General features: G+C 40.6%; 1 protein-coding gene across 1 annotated transcript; it reads left to right on the top strand.

Moving 5' to 3' along the window:
* The first annotated feature begins 333 nt into the window (after nt 1–333).
* On the top strand, nt 334–8,792 carry acer3 (alkaline ceramidase 3). Its single transcript, XM_063014183.1, has 11 exons — nt 334–436; nt 1,443–1,553; nt 2,765–2,817; nt 3,220–3,272; nt 4,446–4,527; nt 4,742–4,777; nt 5,139–5,197; nt 6,408–6,509; nt 6,824–6,928; nt 7,037–7,082; nt 8,207–8,792. The coding sequence occupies exons 1-11, from the start codon at nt 334–336 to the stop codon at nt 8,258–8,260; spliced, it is 804 nt and encodes a 267-aa protein (XP_062870253.1). The 3' UTR covers nt 8,261–8,792.
* Nucleotides 8,793–19,332: the final 10,540 nt, after the last annotated feature.

The raw sequence follows: 19,332 nt of genomic DNA, 5'->3' as shown, positions 1-19,332 counted from the left end.
ACGACCCTGATGAGGCTTTGTCTAAAAGTCTTAGCTGCCCAGGCTTTTGGAAATATTCTGAGGCATTATGGGAAATGTAGTGACTGTAGTGAATTGGCACGGTATATCCTGTAGTTCTGCTCAGACATCTAGGATAAAACCGAACGTTTTGTTTTGGATTTATTTGAACAAGCTACCTGCGGCTGCACCTCTACTACAGTGCATACACTGTTGTACTGTTATCTCACCTGTGCACTGTGCAGAGGTTGCTGCTTTCCGATTGGCTACACTAGCGACTCCGTTACAACAAGCTCCTCCCACTAACAGGCAGTCGCCTCACCCCTCCTACTCATCATGGCTCCTGCGGCGGACAGGCAGGGTTACTGGGGCGCTCCGACCTCAACACTGGACTGGTGTGAGGAGAACTATGTCGTCTCGTTTTATATCGCCGAATTCTGTAAGTACAACCCGAAATGTCATTATTTGCGTTGGGCTGGTGACTGCTAAAAGCGTTAGCTAGCTATGTAGCATTAGCGTGGTAAGCGGTTCCCTTTAGCCGGGACAAGACTGAACTTAAAGCGTCAACAAAGCGTCTAAACACAAGCTACAATACTATTTATTTCGAAAATGCAATCTAACATGGAGTATAAATTACACCCGTGAGCTACACTGAGATTGCATACGGGGCGCCCCGGTCCTGTATTACCGGGTTTAATGACGTTCCGCTTGCTTTGGCTGGGAATTGATTCTTTGAATCCAGGGATTAAAATAAAAGGAAGTGGATGTGCTACGTTATGTCATTCATAGTGTTAATCATACTATACTACGAGATATTTATACATACCCTGATACATCACATTTCATGACAAATTATTTTCTTTTTGTGTTAAAGTTACAAGAAAGATTAGAGTCGATTCATTTATTCAACTCCAATTCACAACACCGTATATTTGTTTGGAGTGAGTCGACTCCTTGAACCGAGGAATCAATCAGCTGCAGTAATCGTTGAACTAGCTGCTAGGCAGCAAACGCCTTTATGTTCTGCCCTACGTAGTGCACAAATTAAGGGAACAGAAAGGCAGTTTGGGAGTTAACCATTATATACTTACTTATATGCTGTTTGTAAGTTCCGTTTATATCTGGTGTCTGATGATATGGTTTAAGTCCTCGTATCCGGTCACAGTCTCTAAGGAGTTTTGTATGTTCTCACGGGGTATTGCACATCTGGATGGGAGGTATCAGTGGGCTTTTGTCCATCAACTGCATACAGCATATAAATGGGGTGTAAGTCAGGACTTTGACAAGGCCACTACATAAATAAAGGTGTTATTTTGTTTCTTCATGAGTCATTCTGTATATTCCCACATTACAGCATGAAAACATTTAATCAATACCAAAATAAAAGTGAAAGTACTGCTAAACATCTTCTTTATCACTTACCACTGTGTTATTTATCTTTGTAGGGAATACAGTCAGTAACCTGATTATGATCCTCCCTCCAATTTATGGAGCGATACAGACATTAAAAGATGGACTGGAGGTCCGCTACGTCTGGTCCTTTTTAGGGCTTGCAGGTAAGCAGCAACAGGGCATTCTACAGACTGCTAGTGTTTGCACTGAATGCAGCCTGCTTGTGTTTGTAACAGTTAAGTGTTAGTTTATGGTTGAACTCAACCTCTGAACTCAGGTACTGTTTTCAAAACACACCTGTTGTCTTCAGGGCTGGACAGTTTGAGCCTCTGACTTACATGTGCATCTGAAAAAAGCCTGAATCAACTAAGAAACACTCGTACCTATGCGACTCGCATTGTGAATATCAGTGAAAAAGCCTGCCATTGATCTCAGTCTTCAGCATTTATAAGCAATGAATTATTAATCCACTAATGCGCTAGTCTAATAGGACCAAACATATTGAACAATACTATTTTTGTGTTGTTTTTTGGATGTGTCAACGTCTTATCTGCTTGGGTTTTCAAACTTCAGTGATATTTATGACCCTTCCAAGTTTATGTTTATTATTATTATTATTATTTTTCCCTTTTCTCTCCCCCTTTAGCGAATCCAATTGTTCAATTTGCATCGTGCTTCCTCTCTGTCTATGCCGAACCCTGCCCTGACCGAGGAGATCGAAGCTAACCCATATCCCCTCCGAAACATGGGCAGCGGCCGGATGCATTTTTGCCACCCACACCTCAGCCAGCAGAGGTCATAATCGCATTCTGACAGAGAGAGACCCACATCCGGTTCTTTGTCCCGCCCCCCAAATGAGCAACCGGCCAATCGTTGCTCATACAGCCACTCCGCCTCGAACCGGTAAGGCAGAGCTGGATTCGATACAATGTACTCAGAATCCAGCTCTGGTTGCAGCGTGTCTCTTTACTGCTGCGCCACCTGAGCGGCTTAAGTTTATGTTTATTATTAACTGGTACACCCAGTTGCACTGCCAGACACCTGCAGCATTACAACCACCACCCCGCTTCCCAAAAATCCCTTCTTGGTGTATTTCAAATCTGGCATTGTACTTATACCTGAGTAGAGACTTATGCTTGATGGCCTTCTGCGTCATTTCTGCTTCTGGATTGTTGAATCAGCAGCACTCCAGCCATCTAATGTTTATATAACACACTTCACTTAAGCTCTTAGGATGGAGATGTGGTTGTCCTAAATGTGGAAGTGAAAGTAGTATTGGAATGCAGGGTATGCGCTACTGATGGGTGTTTGAGTATATGAGGTGTATTAATCATGTTGCATCTGTTCTGTTCTTTTTTTGCTATTACTAATGTAGCTGTTGGCATTGGTTCTTGGTGTTTTCACATGACACTGCAGTATGAAATGCAGGTGAGTTCATGTTTACTGTTGCATTTAACTATTTATTTATACCCTGAGCTTTAAATGAAAAACTGTAACATGTTTTGCGTCACGGTGGCTTTGTGGATAGCGCTGTCGACTCACAGCAAAAAGGTCCTGGACTTGATTCCCAGTTGAAGCGGCCTGGGTTCTTTTTGTGTGGAGTTTGCATGTTCTCCACATGTCTGCGTGGGTTTCTTCCAGGAGCTTTGGTTCCTCCCACAGTCCAAAGACGTGCAAGTGAGGAGAATTGGAGATACAAAATTGTCAGTGACTGTGTTTGATGAATCTTGTGTAACCAGTAATGAATTACCTGTCCTGTCATGAATGTAACTAATGTGTGTAAAACATGAGGTTAAAATTCTCATAAATACATGTGTTCTGTGTTCGTAGCTGTTAGACGAACTGCCGATGATCTACAGTTGCTGCGTCTTTGTCTACTGTTTGTGAGTGATATTTCACATATGATTTATAGTTCTGGATAAACATTACCTTTATTCTTAATGTACGTTTTGTAACTGTGTGTACTGATGCGAATAAATTTTTAGCCTAGTCAGGAAAGCGGGCAGTCTGGTTTTACTGAGAAACACTGGGTGCATGGCGGGAATACCTCGGACAGGACGCCAATCCATCGCACGGCTTCGGCCACCCCAGACATGGTCGATCATGTCTGTGTTGATGCCCAGCTGGCCGATAGCACTGCTAAGATTCAAACCCAGATCTCAGTGGTAATGAGCTAGTGTAAAACGCCGCTCCTTCAGTATGATATTAAGTTATGGATGTGTGCATTTATATAAAAAACTGCAATATTATTGTGTTTTGTAACCTCCTTGTTTCTACACTCACTGTCCATTTTAATCAGCTCCACTTACCATATAGGAGCACTTTGTAGTTCTACAATTACTGACTGTAGTACATCTGTTTCTCTACATATCTTTTTAACCTGCTTTCACCCTGTTTTTCAATGGTCAGGACCACCACAAAGGAGGTATTATTTAGGTGGTGGATCATTCTCAGCACTACAGTGACAATGACATGGTGGTGGTGTGTTAGTGTGTGTTGTGCTGGTATGATTGGATCAGACACAGCAGCGTTGCCGGAGTTTTTAAATACCGTGTCCACTCTATTAGACACTCCTACCTAGTTGGTCCACCTTGTAGATGTAAAGTCAGAGACGATCGCTCATCTATTGCTGCCGCTTAAGTTGGTCATCTTCTAGACCTTCATCAGTGGTCACAGGATGATGCCCACGGGGGGCTGTTGGCTGGATATTTTAGTTTGGTGTACTATACTTAGTCCAACAGTGACAGTGAGGTGTTTAAAAAACTTCAGCAGCGCTGCTGTGTCTGATCCACTCATACCAGTACAACACACACTAACACACTACCGTCATGTCAGTGTCACTGCAGTGCTGAGAATTATCCACCACCTAAATAATACCTGCTCTGTGGTGGTCCTAAATGCAGTCAATGCAGTCAGTAATTGTAGAACTACAAAGTGCTTCTATATGGTAAGTGGAGCTGATAACATGGACAGTGAGTGTAGAAACAAGGAGGTGGTTTTAATGTTATGGCTGATCAGTGTATAATAATATTGTAATTTTATTTGTGCTCTCACAGATATGAATGCTTCAAGCAAGAAAACGTCATTAACTATTTCCCAATTGCGCTTCTGCTCTTCTTCAGTATTGTCGTTAGTGTGGTAAGGCCTTGGTTCCTAATTCATGACCTCATTTGTTTAACACACTTTTTCATTTAATTTATTTTTCATTTTCAAAGGAAGTGCATTTATTCAGGTGTATTTCCTGGGTTAACAATGTTCTTGACCTTACACCTACTCAAGCATTTCTTTTATGTGCTCAGAGCCCAAAGGTACTGATCTCATATCATACTTTTTTTTCTCTTATCTGGTGCAGGTGTACCTACAGTGGAAAGAACCAGTATTTCATCAGGTAAGCCATGAACTGATACATTTATTTGTTGCTTCTATTTAGTTTGAACCCACTACACCCAGCTTTAAATATGCACTCAAAAACAAAGGTGTTCCACCCAAGCAAAAAACGTCATACAAAGCCAGGCTTAACAAAGTCGCAGAGCCGGTTGTGAGTGAAGGCAGAGCCTCCCATGCTTGCCCTTGTAAGTCTGGCTGATACCCAAGCATGTAGGAGGATAATTGCATTGCAAGATCATGTTTTGTTTAGTCCTTGCTGTCTAAGAGAGCCTTAAATGCACTCACTTTTCTACATGCCAGGTTTGTTTGGATTCCTGTGTTCTAGGCAGTTAAACCCTGAAAGCTGTTTTTCTTTTCTTCAGGTCATGTATGCTGTATTGGTGGCTTTCGTAGTATTTCGGTCTATTTTTATAGTCACATGGTAAGTAAACATTAGCTTCAATATTTGTCCCCACATATCTGTCTCTTTGCTAGTATTGAAAGTTTAGCAAAAGGGCTTTACAGTTTACTTAGGTATAGATATCTAAATATTTCTTACTCTAGATTGTTGTTATCTGAGCAGTCTGTTATGCTAGCCCACCAACACTGAGATCCTGGTTCTGATCTCAGTGGTGGTGAAAATCTTATCTGGGCGTCTACACAGACTTGATTGGCTAAGTCTGATAAAACAGTTTTCCCAATTTTCCTTCCAATCTGGTCGTATCCAATTACTGGATTGCATTACACTTTCTCTCTACCGATGCTGATCTCCATTCCTGATTGTGGAGAGCAGGACTGACACACGCCCCCTCTGACGTGCGCAGTAGCCGACTGCATCTTTTCACCTGCACGAGGCGAGTTTACATGCGGATCAGCTTTGTGTACGGAGAGCCACACCCTGATCAATGCATTATTCCTCGACTCCTATGCAGGCGCTACCAATCAGCCAGCAGAGGTCGTAACTGCATCAGTTATGAGGTCCCTATCCGGCTCCCATCCTGTATAAACAACAGCCAATCGTTGTGTAGGCGCCCAGCCGGATGGCAGAGCTGAGTTTCGAACCGACAAGTTCAAAATGTCAGCTCTGGTGTGCTAGTGTTTTTTACCGCTGAGCGCCACAGTGGATCGTTCTTGACTGAGTACCAGGCTTTTACACCAAATGCCCCTTCCGGACGCAACCTTTTTTAATTTTTATCGGGTTTGGGAACAGCACTGAGAGCGCACTGGTAAGTGCCCCTCCCAATGGCTATTCCCTCCTTCTCAGACACAGCCAGTCATGTTTGTGCAGAACTGCTGAGATTCGAACCCTGAATCCCCAAATCTGAACAGTAGTGAGCTTTTAGAAAAAGAAAAGATTTAAATCTCTGATGTAAAACTTTAACACGTGTCTAGATGTTCAAATGGGGATCCGGCGGGTGTTGCCTAGCGGTTAGGGTACTGGATTAGTAGTTGGAAGGACCACTGACCGTATGCCACTGTTGGGCGCTTAAGCAAATTGTGTAGATTGTATACTGTCACAGTTCTGTAAGTCGCTTAAGGTAAAAGCGTCCACTGAATGCTGAAAATGTAAACGATTATGGAAAACATGTTTTTTTTTTTTTTTGGCCAGTAGTGTTTTCATTCAGCTGATCGAAATGTGCTTCATGTTGCAGGGTGTATCCATGGCTAAGAGCGCTGTGCTACACGTCATTATGTATCTTCCTGCTAGGATTTGTCTTATGGAACATAGATAATATTTTCTGTGAAAGATTAAGGTGAGATTTAATTCCGTCTACAAATTATATAAGACGTTTGTTCACCCCTGTTGTTTTCTAAGTTGAAATAAGTTACCACCTTGTTTAGAAATTTAACATATCTTTTTGTACAGTAACTGTTTAATCACAGAATTTATATGGTACGTTTAATAATGTTACTTGATCTTTTTCATATGTTAAATTGGGCTAATAAATACAAACTATGTGCAACAATTTGCAGACAAATCAATAACACTTATTTCAACTAGAAACCAGATCAACAGATTAAAGAGATGGCTGTTTGAATAACTGAAACTGAACATGTGTTGTTGTAGAGCCACAAGGCAGAAGCTGCCTCCCGTAGTAGGAGCCGTGACGCAGCTTCACGCGTGGTGGCATATTCTAACAGGCCTCGGCTCCTACCTCCACATCCTCCTCAGGTAATTTCAGTTCCATTTCAGCCCTGTGAAACATGACCTCATTTATCCTGCACTGGGTTGTTCACTGTTTAAATTGGTGTAAACATTTTATGTTTTCGTGTATTACAGCCTCCAGATTCGAGCCACCTACCTCAAGTACAGACCAAAAGTGAAGGTGAGTATGGGTTCATGCAATTCCTGTTAGCCCTTTTAGGTTGTTCGGCCATCCCCTCCTTCACAGACACAGCCAGTCATGTCTGTGCAGAACCCTAGGGGCTGGTAGAATTGCTAAGATTCAAACCATGGATCCCCAGTTTGAGCAGTTGTAGGCTTCCAGAAAAAGAAAAGATTAAGCACACTTGAACAATATATTAACATTTAATTCTAATCCAGAAATATACTTTAACTGCACTTAGAAAAGACTTTCATCTACAGTGAAATACGGAATTGTGGGGTTCTCCCTTCAGAAGCCATTTCCCAATTCCTGTATTAAAAGGAAATGAACTTAAAGCACTGCTCAACTACAATCATCACTTACTTACCATTTACTGCATTTTAGCAGACGCTTTTATCCAAAGCGACTCATAATTGTGACTGATTACAATGCAACCAATCCTGGCTCTGCTATTTAGCCACTGTTGGGCACTTGAGCCATAATCTATTCCTTTTGGCTCCAGGGGTGCCATACAATGGTTACCCTGCACTCTGACCAGCTTCCAAACAAGTGTAGATGTATATATGACAAATAAAGTGTTCCATCTGCCAAAGATGTTATCCTATATTTTAAGGGGCCTTGTCCAGGGTCCCAACAGTTGCACCTTGGAAGTAGGTAGGTCTTAATCCAGTGACCTTCCAATTAAGTCCAGTACTCCAACTGCTGTGGTACCACTTACTTACTGCCATCATTTAAAGACATCAAGAGATTTATCTGTTTAGACAACCAATTTATTTTAAATTCTCTTTGCCAGTACACTAAAGAGCCTTAATGCTTGCCTTCCTTAAGCCAAGCCAGGCTGTTTTTAGTTCTGGGTAATGTCACTATGTTGGAAAGGTAGCAGCATGTAACTTTTTGGCTATCTTAAGTCACTGAGCTGTTCAGTGCAAAACGTCTTATGGTCAATGTTTGTCTCTGTAAATAGCTTTGCTTTATGCTTTATTTATCACCTGTCAGCATGTCTAAAACGCACAGATACAATGATTAAAAGCAGTGCCTGCATATCAATTTTGTCTTTTTATTTCATTCCCTTAATATGGTTGATCTTTTTGACCCTTTTAACTGTTTTCCAATCATCCTTACAGTTTGCCTGTGGTGTCTGGCCCATGCTGCACGTTGAGTCTCAGAAGACAAGTTGAAGGCGGACGACTGCAGCAGCCAGTCACAGTGCTCGGATGCTGTGAGAGCCCCCGGCCGCTCGCCTACAGCTTAATCAGAAAACAAGCAGCAGCTGGACATTGGGTTCTCCCATCCCCGTGATCCTTGCTTCAGTTTGCTCTCTGTCCTTTGGAGACTACAGTTCTGCAGTGGAGAGGCTCCGTTTTGGTTGGTTGACCACTGCGTAGATCCGAAATCTGTCAAGGAAGGTAGCACAAGTTTTCATTTGCACATAGTAGTCCTGCATTAACATCCGCTGCCATACTCAATCATGAGGGACAAAATAGATCGTGAGTGGGGGGAGGGGGGTAGTGTCGGCACATGATTTTAGTTTTTGTGCTGATGTAATAATGATTGTGGATTGATTTACTGATGGCTTATTATCTATTTAATCCGATTAATTAGCAACAGAATTTTACTAAACCGCATAATCATGTGCTGATCATAAACGTTGATTTAACAGTCTGAAGTCAATCGTTAATTCATCTGGACCTGATTTGTTATTCTTTTGATTTTTCAAGACAAAACTTAACTACAAAATAGTAGGTCTGTCACAATCATGTGATTTTTGCTATACAGATACATTTAATTAAATAATTAATTTTTTTTCTGTTGAATTTGCCACTGGACACACCATCACCATTGCATTGGACACACCATCAGCTGATGACGATATTCAAAAGCCGATTCAGTCAAACACAAGTTGACACAGCTCTTCTACGTAGTTAAAGGTCGCTGGTTACTACACTAGTGATCACAGAGGTAGCTTATTTAAGCCCCAGCATCACTGGTTGCCGCTGTTGGGCTCCTGAGCAAAGCCCTTAATCCTCAGTTGCCTGCATTGTATTCTGGTGCTTTGGATAAAAAAGTCCACTGAATGAAAACAGGGGCTGTAAGGCTGTGAGCACATGAACATGCTTCTATTTTGGATTTTCCTTGAATTCAGTTCAATCTTTATTATAAATCTTGTAATCAGAGAAACTAATTAATGTAACAGTTGAAACTAAAGACCTGAAGAATTTTTTCCAAAGATCTTTAATGTCTCACTCTAATTCATTCATTATTTAATTGTCTGTTTAACCACTGATTTATCCTGGCCAGGGTCACTGTGACTCCTGATTCCTTAGCAAAAGGCTGGAAACACGCCTGATAAATCGCCAACCCAACAAAGTGCAGGCACACACACACACACACACACACACACACACTGAGAGCAATTTTTAGTAGTTCCACTTGGTCTGACTTGTGGGAGAAAACCAGATCACCTGGATGAAACCCATGTGGACACAGGGAGAGAATGCAAACTCCACACAGAAAGGACCCTGTCTGCCCAGCCGGTAAATCAAACCCAGACCCTTCTTGCTGTAAGGTTACAGCGCCACCTACTGCGCCACCCTGCCCCCTCATTCAAATTGTTGTATTGAATTTGAGACAAATTCAAAATAGAGGAACTACAAGAAATGTATCTGTATTCAAAACACTCTATAGACCAAAACCTTGTGACAGCCTACATATAATCTGTGTACAATTGTCTAATAAATAATTGTGGTCATTTTAAATAATAATTATTCAAGAAAATATTAATTGTGACAGGCCTACCAGGTCTTATTTTTCATTTTTGGGTTTAAAATCCATGTCTTTTAAGGAATTGACTGAAGTAGTATTGTGTAAATGAATGTAGGAATGTAATTTATGAACAATGCAAATTATACCAGAGAAGAGTTTTTTTTGATGGAATCAGTGTGTGATTGCAGTGCCTGTAAAGTTAAATGCCTTACCAGTTAACACTACCACTGGTCTGTTATGAGAATGATCAACAAATCTGGCTGCAGTTTGGTGGTACTAAAATCTGGACACGGCTGGTAAAAAATGTGGTGATTCACACATTATTGCGGTGGGAAAATGTGGTTTTTGCTAATTTGAAAGCATTTATTTGTTGAATTGCAGGGATGTAACGATACACTCTACCTGCGATGCGATGCGATTCACGATACTGGGTTCACGATATGATTTTTTCCCGATTTTTTTAAAATTGAAATTGAAGACAAATTATGACATTATTTCCTTTTATTATTTCTCCTTAACAAAGAAAATAAAATACTGAATTTGTGATTATCTTTTATTTTTCTAAATAATAAATGCCCTTTCATTTCTGAAGTATGTACAAACTATGCAAAACAATTTTGAATAAAGCCCAATTTGGCTGAAAAACCCCGAATCTGGTAACCAGGCGTATAGCGCCAGTGACGTCAACCAGGCGAGGTGTATAGTGTCAGTGCCCTCTGCTGTTTAAAGTGAATATCGATTCATTTTGCATGTCAAATCGATTTGAATCGTGGAATTTTTTAATCGGTTATTAACTGTCTTGTGGTGCATCGTTACATCCTTATTGAATTGTACATACTGGTAAGAAATTATTAAACAAAATATTTAATGTGTCATAACCTACTATGTATTTCAAGTTAAATCCAGCCAACAGTACTTTAACCGGTGCTTTAAAATCTGGAGAACTTTCTTCCCTGGGAACAATATATAATTAATAACTTAAATTACTGTTGCACTTAAATGAACAAAACACAGAATTCATCTGGGCGAGTTCAGACTTTTTGGGGGTTAATACATTATCATTGCTATGCTTGATCAAACCGCTACTCTGCATTTCTGGGAAAATCCAGAAATCGTAGTTGCATCATGTTTTAGTTTTTTTTTGGTTTGGCATTTTGTGCTCCTATTTCTGACTGGAGTGCTTTTCCTCGCCTCCCATCCCATGAAAGCTCATGGTCAGTAATGGACTACATAAACTGCCAGTGAACAATAATTGTTGAATTGTTGTGAAATCTGCATTGCCATCATGTCTGTCTGTATTTTTGTTCTTGAGTTTTTATGTGCAATGTTAGTTACCACGGTGTTAAGGAAGGAGCTACAGTGAACCAGAACAAGCAATACATGGCCAAGTATTTTGACACTTCTTTTCGACACACAGCTATGGCGCCACCTTATTCCACAAGACAGTTTATGAAATTTCCACCCAGTTAGGTGTTCCAGTCAACTCGTAAGTGGCCCACAAGTGCATCATAGAGCACATGCATATTAGCTTTCCTCGCACCAGGTTGCCATGGCTGTGCAGCCGCACACAGGCCTATTGGGACTCGGAATGCAAAGTGTGCAAATTGAAATGATGTAAAACGCACCACCATTAAACACTAATGGACAAATCCGGGATCTTTGGGATGATTCAAAGAGCTGACCCTGAGCCAGGCCTTCTGACTCATACTCAGTGCTTTACTCATCATCAGTACAAATCAAGTAATAAACCTTCCCAGAAAAATTATATTAATTAACAGGTATTTAAGGTGTCCACATACTTTTGGTCATGCATTGTATGTTTAAACTTGAACGTTTAATATTGAGGGTGCCTTAGATTTAATCGTAGCAGATTATTTCATGTTGCCTTGATGTTTTGGGTGTCAAATCCCATTCTTGTAGCACAAAAAACCTTGTCATGATGTTACCATTTATCAATGTTCCGTATTGAGCAAACAGAACAAAGTACTGCCAACATTTTTCCTGTGCCAGCTTCTGCTGGCATCAATACATCATTCCTTCCTATAGTGCTGCATGTAATTGGTTATTTGGTGTGTACTGGCAGCTGAGTATATACGTAGCATTTGTTAGGTAGAACAAACCATTGCTGCTTTCAGTGTTTTTAACTGTCCTATACATTGTCTGGAAGGAAGAGGGTTCTGGTTGAAGTTTGACCAACGTAAGGCCTATAGACCCGTCCAACAATCTGGGTACTGAGGCTGGACTGCATGTGGTGGTGTTGTCGGTAACATAGTTTAGTCAGTAATATGAAAACACTTATTTTAACTAACTTAATAAAGAAAACTGATCGCTTGCTCAGGTGGTGCAGTGGTAAAAACACACGCTGGAACCAGAGCTGGAATCTTACATACATCGTATCTAGTCTCAGCTCTGAGCAGCCACATGAACGACGATTGGCCTGTTGTTCAGATACGGGTGGGATATTAATAGCCGGATAGGGACTCTCTCATAACTAATGCAATTACGACCTCTGCTGGCTGATCGATGGCGCCTGTGCAGAGACGGGAAAATAGTTCGGTCAGGGTGTGTCTCTCCGTACACAGTTCTGATCCGCATTGCACTCGTCAATGTGTAGGTGACAAAATGCATACGGCTGCTGCCCATGTGTCGGAGGGGTCGTGGGTTAGCTTTGTTCTCCTCAATCAGAGCGGGGATCGGCATTGGTGAAGAGGAAGCATGATGCAATCGGGCAATTGGACGCGCATAAAAGGGAGAAAAAAATACACAAAAAAAAAAAAGGTTGGCCGAAGCGATAGATTGATGCCCTGTCTAGGGTATTTCTGCCTTGCGGACAGTGTTTCTTGGGTGAACCAGACAGGCCTCAAACTCCAGGACTGACCAGGATAAAGCAGTTGATGAAAATGAAAAGTAATAACAATACAAAATACATTATGGTGGCACCGCTGGTAGGTTGAGTGCCATACAGCACTGGGGACCTGGGTTTAAGAGTTTGGTCTAAACCCAATTGTATCTGGGTGCTGTAGGTATTTGGGTTTCCTTCAACCTCATAAAATATGCAGAAGGTGTATTGGCTTCATGCAGTGACACTTTGGTGTAAGGAAGTGAATGTATGGGTGTGTCCGGTGACCTATTCAAGTATTACTGCCATGGCGACTTACCAGAATAGAGGTTTGTAAAAATGAACGAATGAGGAAAACCTGTTGACGAAGGTCGACTGTATGAAACGTTATGAAGCTTAGTACACTATACTGAACAACACAAGCTTTTGTTATGTCAACCTAGTAACCAATATCCTGGGAACTCGCTGTGTCGCTGTATCACACACGGGACTGCGTGGTTGTTGCTCCAGATTGACAAAAACCACAACACAAGTTCCTGTTTGGTAGAATCATGTCGTTAACAGCTGTATCTTGAATCATTTCATGTCCAGATTGTGTAATTAAACTTGATGTAATTCACACAGATTGTTTCTTCTTTGCTTGTTTTTGTTATGCAATGTCAAGTTTGAATTCACAAAGGATGTGGAGGACATGATGGAAACACCACAGAGAAATAAGCCTGAATGTGAGGTAAATCGATATCAAACGCAGTTAGACAGGTGACAATTAGCTTAATCGGTAGTAAGCTGCATGTATACGCTATAAATGAGCTTTTAAAAAGCTACATAAAGCAGCATACAAATTTCCTCAGAGCATAAACAATGGGTGCTCAAATAATTAGTGTTTCAGTCACAAATAATTGAAGTCATGTTTGATAGTCTGAAAAGACTGCACTCTATTAACTAAATTCCAGAATAAAACCTGGGACTGTAGGTAAAATCCAATTTAGAAACAATCTGTCATAAAGCTGCACGATTATTTTTTTTATATACACCGATCAGCCATAACATTAAAACCACCTCCTTGCTTCTACACTTACTGTCCATTTTATCAGCTCCACAGCTCCAGTGTTGTGCTGGTATCAGTGGATCAGACACAGCAGTGCTGCCTGTCCACTCTATTAGACACTCTTGTAGATGTAAAGTCAGAGACGATCGCTCATCTATTGCTGCTGGTTGAGTTGGTCATCCTCTAGACCTTAATCAGTGGTCACACGACGCTGTCCATGGGGCGCTGTTGGCTGGATATATTTTTGGTTGGTTGACTATTCTCAGTCAAGCAGTGGCAGCGAGGTGTTTAAAAACTTATCCACTCATACCAGCACCATGTCAGTGTGACTGCAGTGCTGAGAATGATCCACCACCTAAATAATACCTACTCTGTGGGGGTTCTGACCATTGAAGAACAGTATGAAAGGGGGCTAACAAAGCATGTAGAGAAACAGATGGACTAAAGTGCTCCTATATGGTAAGCAAGGACGGATTAAGGATAGTCTGGGCCCCTTGGCAAAGAGAGAACCCCCACCCCCACCCCGCCCCCCCTCCAAAAACATAAATAAATTAATACATTAAACAACCTGTCAATAACTAACTAACTAAGAATTTATTTTATATAATTTTCTTTCTACTCTTCTTTCTTGCAAAGTCATCCACTAATTCATCAAAATTAAGCTGTCTGACCAAATCTGATTCAATGGCCAGAAGTGACAGTGAGTTCAGGCGGTTTTGGCGCATCCTAATCCTGAATGAAATATGAAATATGGTAGCTTGCCTGGCAATTTGTAGGTCCCTAGAAAGTCAAGGAGCCATGGTAAACGACTTCTATGGAAGTCAAGGGCCCCATAGCAGGGGCCCTCGTGATCAAGGGCCCTCTAATGGTATGCCCTGCTCTTCTCTAGGGCCCCCTGGTAGGGGCTCTCATAACCAGGGCCCTCTAAAAATATGCCCCCTCTTTCCTAGGACCCCTAATAGCCAGAAGTCGAAGTCAGAGCAGTGCCACAACGCCTCATCCATTTTCATAAGGGGCCCAAAAGCATGGCTAGGGCCCCCAAGAGGCCCTGGGGTCAAAGTCCCTAATAGTCAGAGGGAGAGTAAAATGGAGGGCCCTCGGAAATAAAAATATATTGTATCATAAATGTTGATAGGCATCGCAAAATGTTTTGGGCCAGGGCCCCCCCGGGGTCCCCTGACCTCAAGGGCCCCTGGGCGCTGGCCCCACTGGCCCGGTCAGTAATCCAGCCATGATGGTAAGTGGAGCTGATAAAATGGACAGTGAGTGTAGAAACAAGGAGGTGGTTTTAATGTTATGGTTGATGGGTGTACAATGACTAAAAGTCTATCTTATCGATTTATTACAGACTTGCAGTACGACTGTTTTGCGGGCAGATGTAGCAATGCCAATAAAATTCTATATAAATTATTGAAAGTGCATATCTTACATAGGGATTCTTCCCATTTCATTTTCTGCAGTCCATTTATTTCTTATTCGGTCTTTCCGTGTTAAATTCAGTGATTAAATGGATGAAAATTTACTGAACTAGTCTATAAACAGTGATATGTTACCCTGATGACCCGATTTACCCAATTTGACTATTCTAATTCCTTGCTGCAGTGCTGGTTTTTATGTTAATCTGAATACAGTTAAATCTCAAATGAGATTCGGTTTCTGAACACTATGATCAACTCTGAGCTTTAATGCTTGAATTACATTGTCATAAATTATGTCACAAATGCGTAGTTTATTTGGTTAAAACTGGCAGTTGTTCATTTTTAGCTTAGTTAGCTTTTCTGTGACTGAATGGGGAAAACCCTTTTATATTCAGCCCATGCTTAAGTAGCTTTAGTTCCAAAATTAGCATAAAGCGTGACTGAAATTTACTGGTGATCAGATAGATGAATACACCCAAACAATACACTCCCAAACACCAGGTACACCCAAATAATACATACACCCTAATAACACGACCACCCAAACACCAGGTACACCCAAATAATACATACACCCTAATAACACGACCACCCAAACACCAGGTACACCCAAAAAATACGACTATTCAAATACCAAGTACACCCAAAAAATGCAAACACTCAAACATCACATACATCCAAATAATATGAATGCCCAAACATGAGGTACACCCAAATAATATGAACACCCAAACACCAGGTACACCCACAAAATATGAACACCCAAACACCACCTATACCCAAATAATATGAATATGAATGATCACATAGAGACCACATACACCCAAATAATACGAACAGCCAAACACCAGGTACACCCAAATAATATGAACACCTAAAGATCACTTAAACCCACTAATATAAACAGCCAAACATCAGGTACACCCAAATAATATGAACACCTAAAGATCACATAAACCCAAATAATATGAACAGCCAAACATCAGGTACACCCAAATAATATGAACACCTAAAGATCACATAAACCCACTAATATAAACAGCCAAACATCAGGTACACCCAAATAATATGAACAGCGAAAGATCACATAAACCCAAAAAATAGAACAGCCAAAGATCACATACACCCAAATAATATGAACAGCCAAAGATCACATACACCCAAATAATATGAACAGCCAAACACCAGGTACACCCAAATAATACAAACAGCCAAACACCAGGTACGCCCAAATAATACAAACAGCCAAACTTTTTCATTTTTATCAACCACTTTATCCTGGTCAGGGTCACGTTGGACCCAGAAAACACTGGGTTCAAGGCAGAAATATGGCGGTGGGTAGCATAAATAGCTCCCAAAAACCAGGTATACTCATATAATACGAACACCCAAAGACCAGATTCTCCCAAACAATATAAATGCCCAAACACCAAGTACACCCAAATAATATGACCACCAAAATACCAGATACACCCAAATAATACAAACACCCAAACACCAGATACACCCAAATAATATAAACATCCAAACTTTTTCATTTTTATCAACCACTTTATCCTGGTCAGGGTCACGTTGGACCCAGAAAACACTGGGTTCAAGGCAGAAATATCTCAGTGGCGGTGGGTAGCATAAAAGAGCTCTGTGCCACTCAAGCACCCTAACATTTTGGTATTTGTATTTTTATATGAATGCTCTAAATTAACTGGGTATCATGTTCTAGTGATGGAAAATGTTCGACAGCAATAATTAGATAGACATTTATGTTATTACAGATTAAGATTAAACTGTAACATGTGGAAACACACAGTTCTTTGTTACACTGAGCAACATTTTATCTTCCATTATAAAACGGATAGTTCCTATTGGCTAAACCGCGTTCAAAGCCGTTGTAAAATCCCCGATATACGCACACCTATGACCACCTCACATCATTCCATGTTAATACGCCACTGAAAAGAAAAAGTACAAACTTGGTTGAACACTATTTTAAGTCATGTACTATACATGGAAATGTCCAGATTAATATAAACAGTAATCCTAATCATTAAGTCGGTGTTTTGTCCAAGAAATAGTGTAATAGTGTTTGTGGATGAATGTTTATTGCGAATGTTATTTTCGCCCTCATGTTGCCTAGCAACACTGTTAACGGACTACCTGATTTCGCGGAAGAATGCTTTTTGTAAGTGTTTTTGTAAATAAAAACATTTATAAATTGAACATTGTTGTATTTTATTATATTTTATGTTGACTGCCGTTTTATAAAAGCAATAAGCCACTTGAGACCGTGCATTACTGCTATGATTTTATCACGGGGAAAGACGTTTTAGGTTTTCAAATAGGAACAAAAATATCAAGTAAAACCGAGACAGGTGTCAAAACAGTCGTAAATGTAAAGTTCTACTGCTACTCTCTTCTACCCCACCAGTCAAACCAGTCATAACATCTAATCTGCTCCTTTTGAACTGAGTAAGGAATGAAGTTGACGTTACACACATTTCCTAATCCAGCGTTCAGCGAAATATTATGACTTATTTCCATAGAACCAGGTTCTCACACAATTCAGAGTTCCTTGGTCATTCATATTCGGTGTTAGCGGGTCCATAACAACAACAGTAAAAATAATAAACCGTGCAAAGACAAGATAGTGGACTTTGGATTTTTATATTTTTTTCAACACATTCCAAAAAAATTTGGGACAGTATCATGTAAATCAAACGTTCACCATTTTTTGTCATGACGGTTGCGTATGTTGCTCCAAAATACATATGTACTCCTCAGACACTGGCTTTAGCAGTTTGCATATTCCATTATTTCCAAAAACAATTGAAAACGTGGACTTTGCAGACCATTTTTTTTTTTTTTTTTTTATTATTATTTTTTGTTTATGCATTTTCTCCCCTTTCTTTAGCGTATCCAATTACCCAATTGCATTATGCTTCCTTTCTACTGATGTTGATCCCTGCCCTGATTGAGGAGAGCGAGACTGACACACTCCGACACGTGTGCAGTAGCCGGCTGCATCACCTGCACGAGGCGAGTTCATATGTGGATCAGCTATGTGTATGGAAAGCCACACCCTTAGCTGAGTTTTGAACCCATGAGATCGAAATGTCAGCTCTGGTGTGCTAGCCTGTTTTACCACTGCGCCACCTGATCGCCCAGACCATTTTTAAACATAAAACTTTCTCTTGTTTCTATTAACCTTTTAATAATGTTATGGACTGTAGATTGTAAATCCCTAGGTTTCTTGTTATTTTGTGTTAAAAGATCTTCTCAAACTATTCACAAATTTTTTTTTACAAATTGGAAAATTTTGATTCACCACTGAGTGTTTTGTTATGCCTCTTTTATACCAAAAATCATGTTAAGAAGGTATCAAAACAGTGGTCATTCAACTAACTTCCCGCTCTTATATTGGCTCTGTCCCAGCTGTTTCTGTAAAATGTTGCAGTCATCAAATTAGGAATTAGTAAATATTTACATAATCTATAAAGCTGATGAGGTTAAACATTATATATCTTTAATTTGTGCTGTGCTGTGTTCAATTACAAACCCCATTTTGCAAAACTGTAGTAGATGAGGAGTGATTATAAGACATCGGACTCCAAGAATGTTGGGCTGGAGTTGAGGCTCCCTGCAGCCCCCGCCCCCCTTTTATTTAGAAAAAAAAAAATGCATTTTGTGTTTATTACAGTATTGAGAAATTAGTTAAATTGCAATCCTTCATTTAAGATTGTAAATAATTCAGGTCTTTCACCCTTTACTGTACATAATATTATAAAAAGATTCAGGACATTCAGAGAAATCTCAGTATGTGTAGGGCAATGCTGGAAACCACTGCTGAATGTGCATGACCCTCGAGCTCTTGTTATGCTACTGTGATAGATAAATAAATATAACAACATGGGCTCAGAAGAACTTCGACTAACTGTTGTCACAACACAGGCTGCTGCTGCATCAGGGGTGTGTGTGTAAGTGGGTTGAGGGTGCATCAGTGCTCATGACATGGTTAATTTCACGAGTGAAGGTACCACTGACATGAAGGTATGTTTTGGGATTTAAGAGAGACATACAGTATGCTGCCATCAGTGTAACGTCTGCCTCATTCTGCACACACTACAGCAGCATGGCTTTGTAGACACAGAGTGCATATGCTTGACTGGCCTGCCTGCTGTCCAGATC

The sequence above is a fragment of the Trichomycterus rosablanca genome, chromosome 18, assembly GCF_030014385.1.
Source record: "Trichomycterus rosablanca isolate fTriRos1 chromosome 18, fTriRos1.hap1, whole genome shotgun sequence".
NCBI lineage: Eukaryota > Metazoa > Chordata > Actinopteri > Siluriformes > Trichomycteridae > Trichomycterus > Trichomycterus rosablanca.
The sequence above is the reverse complement of the archived record's forward strand: the minus strand, read 5'-3'. Positions and strand labels throughout refer to the sequence as shown.